At 38.4% G+C, this 20,900-nt stretch overlaps 2 protein-coding genes across 2 annotated transcripts in view; one reads left to right on the forward strand and one right to left on the reverse strand.

Moving 5' to 3' along the window:
- The window catches only part of tio (tiptop), a 143,982-nt gene that overhangs the window by 93,803 nt on the left and 29,279 nt on the right, over window positions 1–20,900 (reverse strand). The window lies entirely within an intron of this gene.
- LOC135701788 (uncharacterized) lies at window positions 2,796–8,078 on the forward strand. The gene is made up of 6 exons (XM_065222720.1): window positions 2,796–3,000; window positions 5,495–5,571; window positions 5,639–5,784; window positions 7,358–7,634; window positions 7,701–7,874; window positions 7,933–8,078. Exons 1-6 carry the CDS (start codon window positions 2,796–2,798, stop codon window positions 8,056–8,058), a joined length of 1,005 nt encoding a protein of 334 aa, XP_065078792.1. The 3' UTR covers window positions 8,059–8,078.

The following is a 20,900-nucleotide window of genomic DNA, read 5'->3' on the forward strand; positions in this document are numbered from 1 at the left end:
TTAGAATTCTATAGACCATCAACCAAGCTGCTTAAGCCACCAATAGCCTGTTATCAGAACTTTTGGTTACTTGGGATCGTTCAATGGTAGTCACTAAGGCAAATCGTTCGCTTATGGTCATATCAAGAATCTCCCCAACAAACAATTTGAGTTGATCAACAGCTGAATAAGCAATTTTTTAGCTGAAGAAGCTTATTCTTGCCTGCATAAGCTCTTATTCAACATTCAATGTTTGTTGGGTCAAGCGATCTTTCGGATCCATACTGTTTAAAGGCACTGTACTGTTCACTTGTGCGCCCGATTCTTGAGACTGAATCTGTTGTTTGGATTCCTTGCCAACTTTCCTGGAGCATTCAAGTAGAACGTATTAAAAAAGCATTGTCGCTTGCTATGCATGGATACTTTAAAAAGACGGCAACAAATTCAACAGGCAACATTTATTGCGAAGCAATTAAGTGGTGAAATTGATTTCACCCACTTACTTTCTTGCCTGAGCTTTCGTGTGCCAATCAGATTTCTACGCTCATCGTTTCTATTACATCAGGACTTACACCGCTCTTCTTTTGGACAACATGTACCTATTACGAGTATGATTTGATCGTTTCTGGAGGCGTATTATCAATTCCAGATATATTTAGTATTTTTATGGCTCTTAGTTCATAAAGACATAAAGACTGGAATGCGCAAAAATTGGTCGACAAAAAAATCGTTTCTTTCAGTCAAAATTCATATCACAAAAATCTTCTTATTTTTCTTTTGGTAGTTCAATTCATATTGAATTATATTCATATTCATATTCATATTCGTGCCTTCCGCTTAACCCCTTCCATTAAATTTTGCACAGTGGTCTCATCGACCTTATTCACCGCCGAACGCCAGTTAGATTTAAAGTGCTGCTCGTTTTCCATGGATTTATTAGTTTTTCTTTTAGATTCCATTTGACCAAGGCCCAATACCATTCGATAGGGTGGAGTTCTGGGCTGTTGGGAGGGTTGTGGTCTTTGGGTACCACAACCACGTTGTTCGCATCGTACCACTCGATTGCCTTTTTCGCATAGTGGCAGCTCGCCAAGTCCGGCCAGAACAGGACAGGTCTATTATGTTGCTTTAGGAATGGTAGCAGCCGCTTTTCCAGGTACTCCTGGACGTAGATGTTTTGATTGATGGTTCCCGTAGTAATGAAAATGCCGCTTTTTAGACCACACGTCCATATGACCTGCCAGACGAGATATTTTCTTCGGGAGCTTCGATAGTTTGATGGTTTTGAAAATTTCAGCCACCTTCCCTTTTCCTGATGCGGTATTAAACTCCTGTCCCGGAAGCTGCTTGAAATCCGCCTTGACATAAGTTTCGTCGTCCATGACGACACAGTCGAACTTTAGGAGCAGATTCGTATACAGCTTACAGGGCCGCTGCTTTGCCGACGTGTTTTGTTTGTAATCTCGGTTCGCCACTTTCACCTGCTTAAACGTCAACAACCCAGCTCGTTTCTTGGCCCGCTGCACAGTAGTATGGGAGACAATGAGCTTGCCAGCGACATCCCGGATGGAGACCTTATCCATATCTACCTGCAGACAAAATTTCATACCGATCTGACGTTTGGTGTTCGAGATTCCGCCTTATTACCTTTGTTACTAGCGTAACATAGGTATTAGAATCGATTTTCACACGTCCTGCCGTCTGCGCCCGATAGCCATCCACACAAGCTATCTCACCTGTATAAAACATTCCCAATCTATAAAGCCCAATCGATTCCCAATTTAATCTAGGCAAGATTTTTTCGAGATGGCTTATTTGATCAATATGGTTGATACGTGCATGTCGGTTAACCCGTTTTTTTTAAAGTTTGAAAAAGGCTTTATGTTTATTTTGGGCGTTATGATGAGAAGAAGAAATCGTACGCAAAATCGTGGAATTTAGGGGAGAATAGTCCATAATGCACCCCTGGGGTAAAATGGCCCCGTGCAGTTTTTCGATGCTTATCCATTACTAATTCTGGAAATATAATGTGCCAGAATGTTAGTTCAAGCACTGAACTAGCAATACTGATTTTTAAATTCACGAATTGACAATCGGAAAGCTATGAAAAACAGCGCAGGGCCATTTCACGCCAGGGGTGCGTTGAGAACCATCGTACCCTACGTATTCCAATAGACCTTTCGATGCTTAATCGTCTTTCTCTATTTATCACACATGTATGAATCGACGGTGTATTTTCCCACCAATGTGTTTCCCTCTTGCTCGCACTCGTTGGATTTAAATTGTACAGTAGTGTGCGCCGATTAGACGTCGAGAAGCTCTATACACACCAAAAGTTGATCAAAGATTTCAGCAAAATGGTTTACTGAAAAGCAATCAGCAATCTACGATTTTACTGAAAATCAGCAATTTGGTTCGTTTTTACTGAAAACCAGCAACTTTACTAGATTGCTGAAAATTCAGCATATTTCATCGTCTGTCACTCTGTCAAAATAAGAAAAAAAAAATTTTTGGTTTTTTAATTATTCTGCAACAAACTAAGTGCGTCATGGATCCGGAAGTTCAGGAAGCTCTGCTGAATCTGAAAGCTGACCGTTGTGATGTGGAGGAATTGTTTGGTAAGTAAAATGGTTAAATATAATCTTGTGTTTTCTTCAGCCTCGAGAGCAATGGCAGACATTTTGAAGTGTTTCTACTGCCATCAGTTGGTTGAGGGATATACTGATGGACTTCGACGACACCTAAAAGTGCACGAGAATAAACATGATTTTAATAAGGAGCTTGTGCACTTCACATGCACTAAAAAAGGTTGCAGGATGAGCTACCGGAAGTTCAGTAGTCTGAAGCAGCATATAATCAAAAAGCATCCGATAACGGCACCAGATTTCCACCACCAGCAGCAGCATAAGCAATACCACCAACAGTTCGATCATTTACAGCCAGACAATTCCAGTTGCACTGAGGAGAACATCGCACCCATTATGGGCGCTGAAAGCGCAAACCTGGTTGATGAGGAACTAGGTGACACTTCGATCGAATCTCTTCGAAAGTTTGCATCGGTTGCTGTGTGCAAGCTTCGAGCAGATGTCTCATTCACACAGGCCAAGATTGTGAAAGCTGTGGACTTCTGCGAAAGCATTGTTGAGCAAATTAACATGCTTGTGTCGCAGCGGATAGATTCATTTATAAGATCTTTAAAAACGCAATTCCCCTCTGAGGACATCGTAAAACTCAAAAATGACGTTTCTGTTGTTAATCTTTTTGAAGAAGTTAAAAGCTGTAAGCGACAAGAGCAGTTTTTAAAGAAAGCAGTTGGCTCAATTCCAGAGCCAAGATCAATCATGTTGCGTTCTCAGGAAGCAAAACATTTCAAAAACGCACAGGAGCAGAATATCAAGGTAGACATTTTGAAATTTACGTTTTATATTTGTATTAAATTATGTAAATAATGTTTTCGTCAGGTCAGTGAAACTTTCCAGTACGTGCCCATCATTGAGTCACTGAAGATGTTCTTGCAGGACGAGCAAAACCGGCTTATGTTATCGTCTAATGGATGTATAGCAGAAGTGGCAGATAAATTAAATCCTAAAGTATACTATTCGTATACAAGTGGGCAGTGCTTCGAGAACAGCCTCTATTTCCAGGAGAATCCTGACGCACTGAGAATAATTTTGTACGATGACGATGCTGAACCGTGCAACACACTGAGTTCCAGAGCTGGAAACAACAAGATTGCTGCAATGTACTTTAAGATTCAGAACATACCAACCCAATTCAATTCATCGAAAAAAGCCGTGTTCCCCTTGATCTACGCGAAATCGACCGATGCCAAGCGACATGGCTACAGTAGGATCTTGGCTCCACTCGTAGATGATCTGAAGCGATTGGAAAAAGGAGTTCCAGTGTTCTTTGGATCTGAGAAGTACATCATTAAAGCAGTTGTAATTGCATTGGCTGGGGACACACTAGCAGTCCACGATCTATTTGGGTTATTAGGACCATCTGCCAGTCTATTCTGCCGAGAATGCACGATCACTCGAAATCACTTTAAAAATAATCCGTTTGAGCACAGTTTTCCTCTCAAGGACAAACATTGGTACAATCTGAATCTGGACAAACTGAGGAAGAAGGAAATAACTGCAACGGATTGTGGATTAAAAGTAACGGGATGTATTTTAAACGAACTAACGACATTTCACGTAACGGAAAACCATGCTTTTGATGTGATGCACGACTTGGCTGAGGGGGTGATTCCAGTCACAGTTCAGCTTGTCTTGTCATGTTACTACCGCAACAAGAAACTTGGGTTCAATATCGACTACATCAATCATCGTATCAAAACATTCTGTTATGGATATCGAGATCGAAAAAATAAGCCATCTTCAAACATAACTGCACAAATGCTACTTCAACCGAACACCCATAGAATGAGGCAAACGGCATCACAACATTTGTTATTGCTGAGGGTGTTTCCTTTCCTATTTGGACATAAAACGCCTGAAAACTGCCAATATATGGGTTTGATTAGCACCCTGATCAATATTACGCGAATAGCATTTTCACCAACCATCCCGGATTTCCTGTTGGCAGAATTAGAGATGGATATACAAGTGTTCCATAACACATTCTTTCAGTTATTCAGCCGGCGCCCAAACAAATTCCATCACCTACATCATTATCCTGAATGCATAAGAAAAATTGGACCACTCGTGCAATTCGACTGTCGAGTATTCGAAGGAAAGAACAAAAACATAAAAAGTCAAATGAATACCGCCTGCAACTTTAAAAATGTTTGCTTGAGCTTAGCTAAGCGGCAAGTGTTTGCACAAGCCGTTGATATTGCGGAATGTCCGTTCCAGAACCGTTTGGAGTATAAATCTGGAAAGATGAGTCTCATGAATGATCTCAAGTGTGCAAATTTGCTTCTACAAAAATACATGGATCGATATTTTACATGTAAAGGGCTCAACTACAATGGTATTCACTTCCGTCCTAATTGCATCATATCAATAAAAGATGAGTTCTCGGAATTCCCTACATTTGGGGTTATCCAGGAAATACTAGTAATCGACAATGCTCCCCAATTCTATATTCGAATCTGGGAAGTAGTTGGATTTGACAATATGCTGCAGGCATATGAAGTTCAACTTACAGAAGAATCTCTCTTGGCCGACCTGGAATCAGTGAATTGTTATACAACATTTTCATTTTGGAAGAAGTACAATCAAGAAACGCGATACATTTCCCGAAGGATATATAATAACGACTATTGAATAATAAGCCATGTATCCTTTAGCATGATACAAATACGTACCTACAAACAAACGGTCAATTGACATCAATTTTGTATATTTAGTTCATGAAGGAATCGTGGATATTGAAACTTTCATCGCGTTGGACAATGAAGATTTCTGTCGGCTGCAGCTCAACACCGGCCAACGAAAAAAAATTCAAAAATATCAACATCAATTGCTCGAGAAATACAATGCTGTTCCTGTGAAAGAAAACCCAGAAGAACAAGAAGAAGATGACTTAATTGAAGAGGATGATTCAACGGAGTATGAAGCTGGTCATTCTATTTCGCTGGAGAAGGTAACAACACATTATTCATACACTAAGCTTGTTTATGAATAAATATGCTTTTAAATATTTTTCTTAGGAGTTCGACATTGATTTGGTTTTCAGACAGTCTGCTGAGGGTTTGCGTATAATGGAGTTGCTCAGACAAGAAAATTCAGTTAACAGCAAGCTAATAAAGTCCATCACAACCGTTCTAAGTGATTACTTAGTGAGGAGATTCGGATAGTAAGTAAAATGTTTGTATTCATCCTCTAATTATACTAAACATTCACTTATTCAATGATATGCAAGTATGCAAAATTTAAAGGAAATTTAATTTCTAAATTATACAGATGACATTCATCAAAATGATGTCTGTGTATTATGGATATTACAGTTGATCAGCAGTCAAAGTCGCAGTCAACTGCTGTTTTTATGGTCCAAAATTTAATATTTTTCTGAAATTTTGATTAATCATATGCTGCACTTTCTGTACAAGCTAAAACAGTGTGAACTATTTGTTTTTTTTCATCCACGCTTGTAACATGGCCTATTTTTATCCTGCATCAAAACAACTTATCCGCCATATTTTTTCAGAAACATAAATTCTACATATTTAAAAACATATCGTTCAATTCCTTTTTTACTTTCAGTTCTCAATGTAACAAGCTAATTCATTTCGATACTTGCTGGTATCCACCAAATATTTAATCTTTGCTAACCAAATCATCATTTGTGGCTGTACTCTTCGGCCAGAAGAACTATGCTATTAGCGCGAAGTACAGTTAGACCACTGAGATTGGCGCTTGGTTGGTGTTAGCAAGCAAGTATATTGTTGATTAGTATTGTTGCATTCAGAACATGCTTATTGAAGTTTTCTAGTACAGTGTGGGTCCAACCAACTACACTTTAAAACGGAAAACCCTATTCAGTAAGTTTCATATGCATGCCGAATAGGCAAGTTTTGCACGTGATATAACCAGGTTAATTATCAAATTTGTGGAAAGTAAAAAAGTACAAAATTATGTGATACGGCAATAGGATCCTTACTGTTATTTGATTGGAGTTTATATCTTTTAAATTTGATTTGAAAAAACCATCTATACTTTATTTTTTTAAACGTAGGATTTAGAAAAAAAATAAATAACTAAACAGTTATAATAAACCAAGGTTAAAGGTTGTTTGAATAAATATGCGAATAATTAATCGTTATGAACTAATAACACAAACCATGACTAAGAGGAAGTACTTCAGCATCATACCGAGCAACATTTTCGTCTTGGTAAAACCGGCTGATTTTGAGTATTTGTGCTAAATCGATTTGTAGTTCTTCTGCTTCCAAATGCATAAATATATTAGCCAATCTGCCATTATATACATAGGACATCGGCTGGTCCAATTTCCACATAATCTTTACTGACGTTTAAAATTGTCTGCTTCCGTTACTTTTGCATGGGTCTTAAACTGTAAAAAAAAATCACTATTAAGCATTGATCTTCGGAGAATAATAAAATTAGATTGTTAGATATTTTTTTCTTCAGAGAATGGCTTCAGTTGAGAGTCCATTACTTCAAAACTAGAAACGCAATCTTCGCTGCTGCTTTGGAAGGCCTTTGAGAGGGTGAAATTTTGTTTGTTCTCAAACTGTCACTCTATCAATACCTCGACGTACATGGTTACTTTGATTAATTTATGTTCATTTTCAACCAAATGGAAAATGGCAATAATGGTTGCCTGTTTTCCAAGCATTTTCTTTTTACTGTCCATAACTTTTTTTTTTGTTTTAGTAGTCATTAGTACTAACTTTTATTATTTTTAGTCATCCTAATATGCACTACAAGGATATTATTGCCAGATCCTTGGTCAGCAAGTACAACGTGTTGAAGTCCAGCAGTACAGCAATCCCTCACGCCTTATGGTTTTATCCTCATGGAAGAGGGCAGGGAAAACACAGTGGAAAGATTCACTACCACATTGAGTACATGGTAAAAAAATACAAGCAACAAGTTCATCAACCAAGGCGTCTTGGCAACGTGGATACTATTGATGTTGATGATAACAACATGCTACAGGCTAGTGAAATCCAAAACGATTCTGCAATGGTAAATAATATAACACTATTAATTAAATTATTCAAAATAATAGGACTATTCATATTCCAGATTGAAAGGCTGAAGTACATTGTCCCAACTGACGCATCTCTGGAAGTAATTAAAAACGATTGGGGACAAACGTTTGGCGCCAGGAAGATCATCAGAGATAATGGTGATGATGCAAAACTGGTTGACGAACTGCTTGAAGCTTTCCCTCTAATGATTGAGTTCAGCGGATCTTTAGTATAATAGTTAAAACTAGCCGTTTCATTCTAATTACTTACAAATTTTTCGGTTATAGATCTCAGTGGATTTCGAAGTGATGTTTCCTAATGCTGGCGACTTCAATGAAACCTGGGAAATTTTGCAGCCAAAAATACTGGCAAAACACCACAGCTTGCATTCATATATCAAATCCCGTGAGTAAATTAGCTGTGAAAATGGATACATTTTTGATTATGTATTTGTGAATTACAGAATTTATTCGAACACTTGTTATCGTAAAGGACAAAAATCCAACTCGTGGGGCTAAGCGCGCAATTCAAGGACCACAAAAGATCACAAATCACTTGGATCATATCATCGAATGGATCAATGTATGAGTAATCACTAATTTGAAAACTTATCCTAATTTGCAAATAATACTAATGACCTTTTTCAGCCCGAAGACGACGTCGAGCAATTCGCTTCTGGCTATACTAAGACCAAGCTACCGATATTAATCGTCAAGGCACCACAGTATGAGGAAGGAGCAACATACATTCGTTTGAACAAACGTGTGTTTTCGGCAGGTTGTGATATTCGCCGAGCATTTTTGCTTTTGGTTCAAACATACTTCATTTTCAAATTCAAGTTTGAACCGTCTCTTGCAAATTTTTACAATTTTTTCGTTGGAGCCGTTTTGACCGTGGATAATATGACGACAACTGTTAACAACTTTATCTTTCAGCTCAACTAACAAAATGCTGAAATGATTATACGGTATGAAACTAAATTTAATTTGTTTAAATAAATGAAAATGATTCAAATAAACCGAAATTAATGTTGTTTTGAATGAACCAGTATGATTAAAACTAAAAAGCTGATTTTTCAGTACAATGATAAATATTGCTGAATTATTTCAGCAAAGTGCTGTCAAATTATGCGATTGCCGGATAACTGGATTTTCAGCAAATCTATTAAATATGCTGAAAATTCAGTAAACCTCTGTCAAGCAGAATGACATTTCACATTGCTGAAAATTTCAGTAATTTTATATTGCTGAAATGATTACTGAAATTTCAGCTCGGCAAAATTCAGCAAAAAATTGCTGATTTCCAGCGATAAAAATTTGGTGTGTACGCACTACAAAATGAGGTTGATTTCGAGTTGCCGATAATAGAACAGCTGGTTAACACGCAGTTCTAATGGGAAGGTTGCCGAAGAAAAAGAGACTGCCGACAATAGTCACACTCACCTGAGAAGTTTGGAGCGTTGTAAAAACGCTTTCAAAACGTTTTGAAAAATTCTGTCGATTGGAATGGATAGAGAAGCAAGCAGCAGATGAATGTAAACAAACAGACACATCATATATGTGCGTGACGCTGAGAAAATGCTAGTAGAAGTGCAGACGCTGCTTAGATTGACGAGAATACGTAAATTCCCCTATCACCCTCATTTTTAAAAATCGCTATTAGAACTATCGTGAATCTCTCACCGATCAGCTCCTGCCGAGTTCACGGGTAAACTTATGTTAAAAAAAAAATGCTGAAAAAAATTGACATAACAGCGTGGCCCTGTTTACTGTAAATGAATACCGGAATAATGCTCGCGTAACATTTGAACAGGAGCTATCAACTTTTGTAAACAATTTGCCACACTGTTAAATATCGACACATTTTTATTGGTAATTTTCCATGTAAAATATCACATGATTTTCATGTGTCCACACATAAACAGAATCCACCCAGAAGTACACATGATATTTATGAGTTAAATGAATAGTATGTGTGGTTACACATGAATTTGATGTGTACACATAAGAACTATCTGTCCGATATATATAGATATACATCATTTGTTTATCACATTGCAAAAATTCATGTGTGGGACACATAAAAATTCGCATTGAATTTTTATTAGTGTAGGCCCTTTTCACAAGAACTGATGTACACCCTACCCGATGGTGTTGTATGTTTGCGTAGACGTATTCGGTTCACGCGAAAAGGGCTTAGCAAGTTTTGTGTAAAAAAGTTGATAGGTCCGTCTCAAATGTTACGCGAGTATTATTCATGTGTTCATTTTAAGAAAACAGGGCCCCTCTGTTGTGTCACTTTTTATCGAGTGAGTGAACTCAAATCCATCCGTGCACTCATCCAAGGTGACTACATATAGGTGTTCTAATGTGTCAAATTCATGATTCAGCCATGTTGGATTTTTGTATGGGACAGCGACCGAGTTTGTTTACAATTTGCTTTAAAACCGCACTTTTCCCCCCGCGACCTCCTCACCTATATAGTGACAAAGCTGTATCACCATTTATATACCCACCTTGCACTCGTCTATTGGGGGTGCCGTAGGCAGTGATGCCACAATTGTTCGAATTTAACTCGCGTAACATTTGAAAAGGACCTATCCTCGTTGATCGATTCTTTTCATCGACTTTCTCTTTGATTAACCACGGCAACATAAATGAATTTCTCGCTAAGCTCACAAGACAGTTCCACAGAAGATGATGTTAGCTTTATAGTCGCTATATTCATAGCATGCCGGATAGAATCTCGCGAACCAATTGAGCTATCAAATATCTGTTTGACCAATTGGGCTGTCAAATCACGACCAACAACAGAAAAGATCACATCAGCTATTGCGAACAAAAGTTTCGGAACCCGTTTTCTCGTGACTTAAGGCTCGCCTACGCAAACTAACACCATCTTTGGGGAAAATTTCCTCTATCCGATGAAGCCGATAATTTGCGTTCGATTGGCGAGGAAAGAATAATCAAGTTTTGTTTATAAAACTTGATAGTACCATTGTTGGTCTAGAATATATTGAATTTGTTCCGCTTTTTGATTGATTGAAATTCTATCCGCCAGACTATAAATATAGTGACTATAGTTAGCTTGCGCCTGAATCAACACACTGAATGGGAAATTCAATAGCACTCGGGTTGTTCGCGAAAGAGAATATCGATTAAGAGAATCAGGCTGATTGATTATTTAACTTTATTGGTATATATTGTATATAATAAGATTGTGCTTAAAGTATGTAGAGCATAATAAAGCAGATTAAGTATAAAGTAATAAAGCTCCAGTTGTAAGCCAAGAAGAAGAAAGTGATTTGTATATACTTTGCACTACGTAAAACTCATATCAGCTCCTCATAGATAAGCCACAATTATATCTTAAAATTATTGTCATGTTAGAAAATTAACGTGAGGACATAAATCAATTGATTATTGAATAATAATTGCTGTTCAATTGAGCAGTGCAGAAACTGAGACCAGTAAAAATAAAGATATCATCTAAGGCCTCGTATATCTATGGATAATAACAAAAACGAGTTTATACTGGGTAACAAAAGTTCTATTCAATTTGGGTTTTTATTTTACGAATCATTCGTTCCCAAAACCAAAATGAAATCTGACCCGAGTGTGATGTTAAAAAAAAATAAAGTTGTTATCTATTTCGTTTCCCAAAATAACGAGCGTATGAATTGAATTTTATTTTCATTGTGCTTAAATTTACTTGAATTATCATGTTTAATATACAACCAATTTAGCGATAACTAACGGTTCTCTATTTATCGCCGACCTTTAAATGAATTTTTCAAACGGTACAGATTCAGTTCCTTTGAATGATTTTCATTCGTTTAGAAATCCGCCAGCAACCAAGAATGTGTATATTTGTTTGATTCTGTGTTTTGTTTTCCATGCTTAGATATGGATTTTTCAACGATTTTGACAAGCGCACCGCTTACAAGCTAATTAAGTGCACCAATAAATAATGTAGGAGGAATCTTGTGATTGCTAATTTCAAGCTGTAAACGTAGTAAACTGAACTCAGAAAACCTAAACACCCAAGTCACAATAACCCATTCCACTCCGATCTACGGTACACGTTCAAATCGTTTCCCGCCGCCACAAAAATCAACCAAAAAGGCACAAATTAACCGAACCAACTCTCATGCATCGCCCCGGTATCGACTGCATAGGGTGAAAGCCGAGAGACAGCCAGCTAGCTGGCTGGCAGCAGCAGTAAAGTGCAAAAAAGGTGCGATGCTTTTCAATTTGAGTTGATTGATAGGTTGATTGATTGATGGATTTCGATGGACTGACTGACAGCGTTATTGAGTGCTAAACATTGTGCCAGCTCTCGGCTCTCCCGGCTCCGTGTAGAACACAACCTAGAGCACAAAGCAGAGCATGGCAAATCGTCACGTCGAGTCAGCTGTGTGTTGGACTCCCTCACATTTGGGGTGCCCAGCCAGCCAGCGAGGAGGAGAGCAGAGAGCCAGCAGCTGCGAGCGAAGGTGATTACGGACGGGAACGAACGGAAGACACGTCGTCCTGGGCTGGACTGGAGCGAGAGCATTACCGGACTTTGGGCTAGTTGGATTTTGCGGGGTTCAGATGGATGAAAGGCGGGCAGGAATAATGAAATTTATATTTATGATGTGTTTGTATTATTATTTTTAAGAGCAATGAATATTGATTTTGGTTTTATTTTTACTTAGTCATGGTTCTACGATTTGTTCTCTTGTTGATTCAGACAGGGTGGATGGATGGATGGATGGAAGGATGGATGGAATAGAGACCGGTGTGGAAGGTGATCGTGATCAAGTGTAGAATGGATGCGATGCGAAGACGGGTTTCGCTTTTGATGGGGAATATGGATGATGATTGATTGGATTTTTGTGTGATGTTGGCTGTCGAACGATGATGCTTCGAAAATATGTGAATAGAGCTAATATAAAAATCTGGATCGCAGTTGAAGGACTTTCGGGAATCCGTCAGCCATCGAGCGGGGAAAAATCACATGGCCGATTCCGGCCAGATTCACACAGCTGATATTACAAGTGATTAATGTCCTCACAGCAAGAGCGACATTTCATGTTCCGAAGAAAACATCACACTCTCGAACGAAGGGAGAAAGATTGTGTGCGTTTATGCGACCCAACCGAGCAATCCGTCGATTTGCTTCACTATCTGTGATTGTCCCATACGTTTTTCCCTCTCAGTCTGGCAAGGATCTTCGGCAGTAAATCACTCAAAGGGAAAGAGAAAGTTTTGTTTTGGACGTGCTCTTGTTTCTTGGCAGGGTGCGCGCTCGCTGTAAAACGATCGGAACGACAACAAATTCCGGAGAAACCTTGCAGGCGGGAGACAAAACGGTTCATTTCTGGTGCGCATTTGCTGCACCCTGGTATGGGGTAGTTTTCGTCGTATGATTATTTCCAGCAATTAATCTACCCATACCCATACGGTTGTGCGTTGCGTCCGATTGTAAAAATTCCAATATTTCATATTACGCAAAATTCGAGTCGCTTTCTTCTCGTTGCAGGCAGTTTGTTTGAATTTTCCATCGTTTATGCTTTCGGTCAATTTTCTGTGCTTTTCGCATCTGTGGTATAATGTACAACTCGTTAGATGGCGACAAGTCTTATTGTGTTGAACATGCTTTCGTCTAGGATGATTTATTGTGTAGTAATTTTTCCATTGTGCAGTTTATTTTCATTGACTCTTGTTATGGAAGATCGTAGCTCATTTAGGATGTTTTAAAATTGTTTAGAGAAGTAAAGCATCATAAATGTTTCCCAAGCTTAACATTTGAGCGGTTCCACGAACATGTGGGAAATTTTTCCAGTTTTTATTTTTTGTATTTTTTGATTTGCATGAAACCTTGCATACAAGTTTTTGGGGAAGAAAAACGCCATTTTGCATACTTGGTTCGCCATTTTGAATCTAGCCTTACTTATGAGAAGGGCCTATGAAAAATGCACATGATATCTTCAAAAAATTGTATCTCGGAAACGGTTTGTCCGATTGGTTTGGTGTCTTGGGCGAAGTTTTAGACAATTGTTGGTGTTATATGGAAAAAATATGCACGGTAAAAAAAAAAAGTTTGGTATTTGTGTTTTGAACTAAAATATAAATTTTCTTTAAAGTGACATGTCAATAATTTTTTTATTATCCTTATGTTATAGCTGATTGAAAATGCTATCTAGTGCACAGTAGGTTGTTCTGGAGAAAAATAGGTTACAATGAAAAAAATGGTTTTTTAAAAAAATACAATTTTCAAAAAAGCTATTAAGCAAAGTCAAAAAAGTTTGTCATCCTAATTTTATAAAAGTACATCAAATTTGCAAACAAAAAGTACTTCGGTAACATTTTTCTAAGATGCACCGTTTAGAAGATATTACTGATTTAATATTGTTTTTTTTTTGATAACTTAATAAGTTTTGGCCCTTTTCGGATGTACTCCGTGTTTTTCCAGTTTCAAAAGTATTTTTTTCGGAAAGATTGGAAAATTTTGAGTTAAAATGACACTGACAACTTAAAGATTCGAGTGAAATTCTCTGCCTTAAAAGTATTTTGAAAAACAAGTTACAAAATCCCACTATCAGGAACAATGATTTCTTCAAATGATTTTTGGTGCGTTGTGCTGAAAACGTGCTAACAAGTATTAGATACAGGTAATCAGATACCAGTTAGCTGTACTACGTACAGTTGGTGATTGTAAACATGGTCTTTGTTGGAACTAGTCAACCATGGCCACGCTGGTCATAACGAGGCTAGGTCCGTCGTTGACCGTTCCTTAATAATAAATAAAAAGAACGCAGTAGTCACCTTCCATCAAACTAGAGGGCTGCCGACTGATACCTCAATCAACAACCGCCGCACTCTTTATTCATTCCAGGTATATACAATTTACAATCTTCTTCAATAACAATATACCTACGCCAGCAAATCTACCTCGCTCCAACTCTCCAAACTCGTACCTGAAGGTTCGACGATACCTGAGCGTTCAACTCTACCTATCTTCCAACAGTCTTTACCCAGCATTCTATGATTTCTACCCGTGAGCTGTATAATAATGTCTGACTCGGTTCTGAATTCATCCAGTATCTACTAGGGAAAACCAAACAGTAAATGCAGAAAGGTTGCTAGTAGCATAGTGATTATAGTAATTTCAGCTCATAATCCTGTGTTTTTGAACGAGATCCAGTGTTGTTTGATAACATAATAATTGTAAAGGAAAGTGTAACACGTTTTGGTGCAAAGGTAAGTTTTAAATACACATTTTAATTATATGTTTTGTGATATTTTCGTACAAAACTAACAATTGGAAAATATTTTCTATGTTACAGATTACAAAATGAGTAAAATAAGACGTATTCGCCCATTCAAAGACATTCAGTGTTCGAAAGAGCTGCGATATCTCACGGATGGTATCATCCAAAAACTAAAATCAATTGGATTTTCCAAGGTATCCACACTGAACACCAAGGATTTTCGTGTTTGTTCGTCTTGCCGTCTACATATTGATTCAAGAGCTCACCTCACCCAAAACGAGGAACAAAGCGTAGCCGGCGGCTCAAGGATGCCAACTGTTCAGACCATACCTGATGTACCTGATTCGCAAAGCCATGAAAGTTTGGTCACGATACCATCAGAGTCAACGCTAAGCACAATTAAATCAAATGAAGACTTCACGATGCCTGTAGACGTCGAAATATTCAACCGAGGAATAGCAGCTATTCGTGTTTCGCCTATAGATTTAGGTAAGGTTAAAAATGTTCACTATCCTGAAAAAAAGTGCGCTGAAATCGTCGAAGGTGTACGAAGAAATCTTTTTAAATTAGACGCTAAAACAGAAAAAGCAAACGAGTTTGATGAAGTCATAGAAAATATGAAAATTAAATTTTTAAATTCAGCCACAAGGCAAGAAAAACTATCAATTTTATCATTTGTTGCCAAAATCATGGTCAGTACAAAAAATTGTAGACGAATTTAAAACCAGTAGAAATATGGCATCAGATGCAAGAAAGGAAAGAGATAATGTATTTGATTCATCTCAAGGTTCAAGCTCTGGAAAAGCTTTGAGTAATGAAACAAAAGAACTGGTTTTGAGGTAGATTTGCTGGCGTAGGTATATTGTTATTGAAGAAGATTGTAAATTGTATATACCTGGAATGAATAAAGAGTGCGGCGGTTGTTGATTGAGGTATCAGTCGGCAGCCCTCTAGTTTGATGGAAGGTGACTACTGCGTTCTTTTTATTTATTATTAAGGAACGGTCAACGACGGAGCCAGCCTCGTTATGACCAGCGTGGTCATGGTTGACTAGTTCCAACAAAGACCATGTTTACAATCACCAACTGTACGTAGTACAGCTAACTGGTATCTGATTACCTGTATCTAATACTTGTTAGCACGTTTTCAGCACAACGCACCAAAAATCATTTGAAGAAATCATTGTTCCTGATAGTGGGATTTTGTAACTTGTTTTTCAAAATACTTTTAAGGCAGAGAATTTCACTCGAATCTTTAAGTTGTCAGTGTCATTTTAACTCAAAATTTTCCAATCTTTCCGAAAAAAAATACTTTTGAAACTGGAAAAACACGGAGTACATCCGAAAAGGGCCAAAACTTGTTAAGTTATAAAAAAAAACAATATTAAATCAGTAATATCTTCTAAACTGTGCATCTTAGAAAAATGTTACCGAAGTACTTTTTATTTGCAAATTTGATGTACTTTCATAAAATTAGGGTGACAAACTTTTTTGACTTTTCTTAATAGCTTTTTTGAAAATTGTATTTTTTTAAAAAACCATTTTTTTCATTGTAACCTATTTTTTTCCAGAACAACCTACTGTGCACTAGATAGAATTTTTAATCAGCTATAACATAAGGATAATAAAAAAATATTGAAATGTCACTTTAAAGGGAAAATTTATATTTTAGTTCAAAACACAAATACCAAACTTTTTTTTTTACCGTGCTTATTTTCTCCATATAACAACAACAATTGTCTAAAACTTCGCCCAAAAGACCAAACCAATAGGACAAACCGTTTCCGAGATACAATTTTTTGAAGATATCATGTGCATTTTTCATAGGCCCTTCTCATAAGTAAGGCTAGATTCAAAATGGTGAACCAAGTATGCAAAACGGCGTTTTTCTTCCCCAAAAACTTGTATGCAAGGTTTCATGCAAATCAAAAAAGATGAAAATTACTCGTTGCTTTAATGATATGGAACCGCTCATTTGTGCTAATAGTTGATGTTCTACGATGATGGTCAATTTTGAAGTGTCCATTTCAAAAACGTTTGTATTTTTGAACGGGCTAAACATAAATTAAATAGGGGAAATGGATGTAATGTCGGTTCAGCTTCACTAGCGGTCCTTAGCCTCTTGTCCAGTAACTCCTATCCCTAGCTCGCCGCGGTGCCAGCTGGGGTACGAGTAACCATAGGGAAGATCGGGTAAACAACCCCGGTGGGACCTTGGTCGTATGCTGACAGGGAAAGGGGGACTCCTCTCTCCGGAGAGTGCAGTCTTCGAGCGTCTGTTCACCATGGAGGTGCGGCTCAAAACGGCAAAACAAAAGTACAGGAAGCAAGCAATGTAAATATGGACCGGAACAATCGGCATAGACCCAAGCATCGGAAACGTACTAACGATTGGAAACTCGGAACATGGAACTGCAAGTCTCTCAATTTCTTGGGAAGCACCCGTATTCTTTCCGATTTATTGAGGGTTCGCAAGTTCGACATCGTATAAGGACGGGAGCCTCTTGACGGACGATGACTGTGAGGTGATTGAAAGGTGGAAGCAGCTCTTTGATGCGCACCTGAATGGCGAGGAGAACGTTGGCACGGGAGACCAGCGCAATGGAGGAAACGACTACGACAGTGCATCAGAGGACGGAACTGACCCAACTCCCTCGCTGAGGGAAGTTAAGGATGCCATTCAGCAGCTCAAAAACAACAAAGCAGCTGGTAAGGATGGTATCACAGCTGAACTCATCAAGATGGGCCCAGAAAAGTTGGCCACCTGCCTGCACCGGATGATAGTCAGGATCTGGGAAACAGAACAGCTACCGGAGGAGTCGAAGGAGGGGGTAATCTGCCCTCTGTAATCTGTGAGAACTTTAGAGTGATCACCATTTTGAATGCCGCCTACAAAGTGGTATCCCAGATCATCTTCCGTCGTCTATCACCTAAAATGACCGAGTTCGTGGGAAGTTATCAAGCCGGCTTCATCGACGGCCGATCGACAACGGACCAGATCTTCACCGTACGGCAAATCCTCCAGAAATGCCGTGAAAACCTAGTTCCCAACGCATCATTTGTTCATCGACTTTAAGGCGGCATACGACAGTATCGACCGCACAGAGCTATGAAAAATCATAGACGAGAACGGTTTTCCTGGGAAGCTGATCAGACTGATCAAAGCAGCGATGGACGGTGTGCAAAACTGCATAATGGTTTCGAATGAACTATCCAGTAATAATAAGATATGAACTATCCAGATAATAAGATAGATAAGTTGAAGATAATAACAAAATACACAATATTGTAGAACACCGCATTGTTGTTAAAGTTTTTGTAGATTTTTAGACCATAATTTATGAACTTGTAACTTAGTAGGGGGCAAAATGGGGCAAAGTACCAATGGTGCATCTGAAACTTTAATAAATTTACTTCAAAATTATAGAAAACATCGGTGAATGTAAGCGATTGTTGGTAAACTATGATTTAAACAAAATAGTGATAGCCGGGCCTAAATGTGCATGCTATTTTATCAGAATTGCCGCACCTAGAGTAAGAGATATCTTGTATACATTATAATGCTACTGTTGAAATCAAGTAAGCCATGACCCAAGACTTCACTAATTTTTCTGAGTCCCTTAGCAACCATCGACAAGTGAAGTAAAATAACATTGTTAAATCTTAATTATTTGTTGGACATTGAGTGGTTTGAAAGCTCTATTGTGTACACGAATCACGGTAACAGTGTGGCACTGTAAAGAGGAGCCGTTTTGATGTGGAAATACTTCAAGATCTCAGGAACCATTATTCAAGGTTACTAATTTTTAACGATCATTTGGTCATGATCGACTGGTAGACACATAATAAATTGAGCATTGTGTGTTCAGTGCATGAGCTAATATTTTGAAATACGATTGACAAAAGACACATTACAATCAACCTGTGGAAACTAAGGGTTTAAAATTGGCTCACTACTTGATTAACCTATTGGTCCCAAGTACATCTATAAGCGTACCCTATTATAGTTGAAATTCTAGTACTACACTTTGTTTGTTTTGATTCGCTATGCAAGTTTGACAGAAAAAATGAAGGATACGTGATTTTTCCTATGTTTCGAGGGGTGAATCGATTAGATTGGGACCGACGATAGTACCAGAGCTGAGCCAAAAAGTTGAACACGTTTTTTCGGGACATTCTACCCAACACAATTTCTTGACTGTGTTCCATACAACTGAGCTGATTGCATTGTATGTGATTGGGTCAACCATAAACTTGTCACCTACAGAAAATCAGCCCAATTGTCTAGAAAAGAGCAGAGAAATTGCGGTGGGTCGAATGCATCTCACCTCGGGCTTTTCGGGGGAATCTTATAATGTTTCATTATTGTGCGCGATCGTCCTACATCTCTATAAGTTCAATCAGGCAGATCGATTTTTCGTTCGGCTTCGGTTTGTTTCGTTCTGCGGCATGAGGATGACGTGCTCGATGAAGATGGCCCACAGTGATGTTTCTCATGATGAGCAACTGTACCCGAACAGTGGCGGTGTGGCTTCTTTACTACTTCTCTGGCTAGAGCGCTCTTGCAGGCAGCCTTGGTTGCAAGCTGCTTGTGGGGAGCCTTTCCTCCGGTCCACATGTCGTCTGTTGGGCGATGAACACGTCCGAAGTTCCAAAGGAAATTCGGCTTCGGTTTGATTCGTTTGGGACCAACTATGTGATGGCTGTGTTAGGTTAGGAAAGACACCTTGTGGTCTAAGCATATGTATGGGAAATTTTGATGCCACCAATTTTAGTTAAATTTCTTAGCTGTTTAACTATTTTCATTATTTGTACTATATGCCACAACATTGCTGAATGAAGCCCCCGTCGAATGGTATATTGCATGACATATTTCACATTGATGCTTTGGAGAAATATGCGATCAAAATCTTTCATAATTTCGTTACATGTCCCATTTTTGGTTTTCAAAAAGTGTACCCCCATATAGAAATCACAGACGTAGTCCTACGTCAAAAATTCGAGGATGATGACGGTTCAAAAAGCGATGCAAGCATGCTCATTACATCACTAGTTCCCATAGTTGCCGAAACGAATGGGAAGACATATTTTCGTAATCCTCGGGCATCATCAACTCGGCTGTGCCTAAGGATACAGATAATGGCCGAAACTGCTGAGCTTGCCATTCGGGAGAAAGAATATATTGAAGAGCAAATTAAGAAACTGTTGCCAACGGAGTTTACGAAATATGGACGAGACATACGGGTTCGGTACAGTATGATACAGGGAAGATTTGTTCTGCACTCACTGGGACAAAATCGTCCCAAAGATGTTTTGTCTGCCTAGTAAAGCCTACAGAAATGAATGATATAGACAAAGTTCGACAGCGTATAGAGAATGAGACTGCATTTCAGTATGGACTATGTCCTCTGCACGCATGGATTAGATTTTTCGAGTATTTTATGCATGTTGCATATCGACTTGAAACGAAGAAATGGCAGTCCTGCGGAGAAGATAAACAGAAAATGCTAGAACAGAAAAAGAAAATCCAACAGCGTTTGAAGGTAGAATTGGGTATGAATGTGGATCAACCACGATCTGGTGGATCTGGAACATCGTATAATGGAAATTTAGCTCGAATTTTTTTTTTGCGAACGCTGAACAAGTAACAGACATTACTAAACTAAATCTCACAGCAATCCAGCGCTGTGGTTCAATTCTCCAATCTATAGGATCAGGTTGCGAAGTCGATTCAATATCATTTGACAACTATTGTGTTGAGACAGCACGCTTGTTGGTAAAATTATATCCCTGGTACTATCTACAAGCAAGTGTCCATAAGGTTCTTATACATGGGTCTTCCATAATTGACCATTTTATAGTACCAATCGGACAATTCTCAGAAGAAGCGCAATAGGAAAGACATTAAAACATCAAAAGAAGCGCAGTAACATATTAAAACACTTCTCCCAAGACACCATATCTCTTGATTTCATGATAAAGGAGCTATTAATTAAGC

Source organism: Ochlerotatus camptorhynchus, unplaced genomic scaffold (assembly GCF_037179485.1).
Source record: "Ochlerotatus camptorhynchus isolate MF236.1 unplaced genomic scaffold, CSIRO-AGI_Acam_v1.1 ptg000015l, whole genome shotgun sequence".
Classification (NCBI taxonomy): Eukaryota; Metazoa; Arthropoda; class Insecta; order Diptera; family Culicidae; genus Ochlerotatus; species Ochlerotatus camptorhynchus.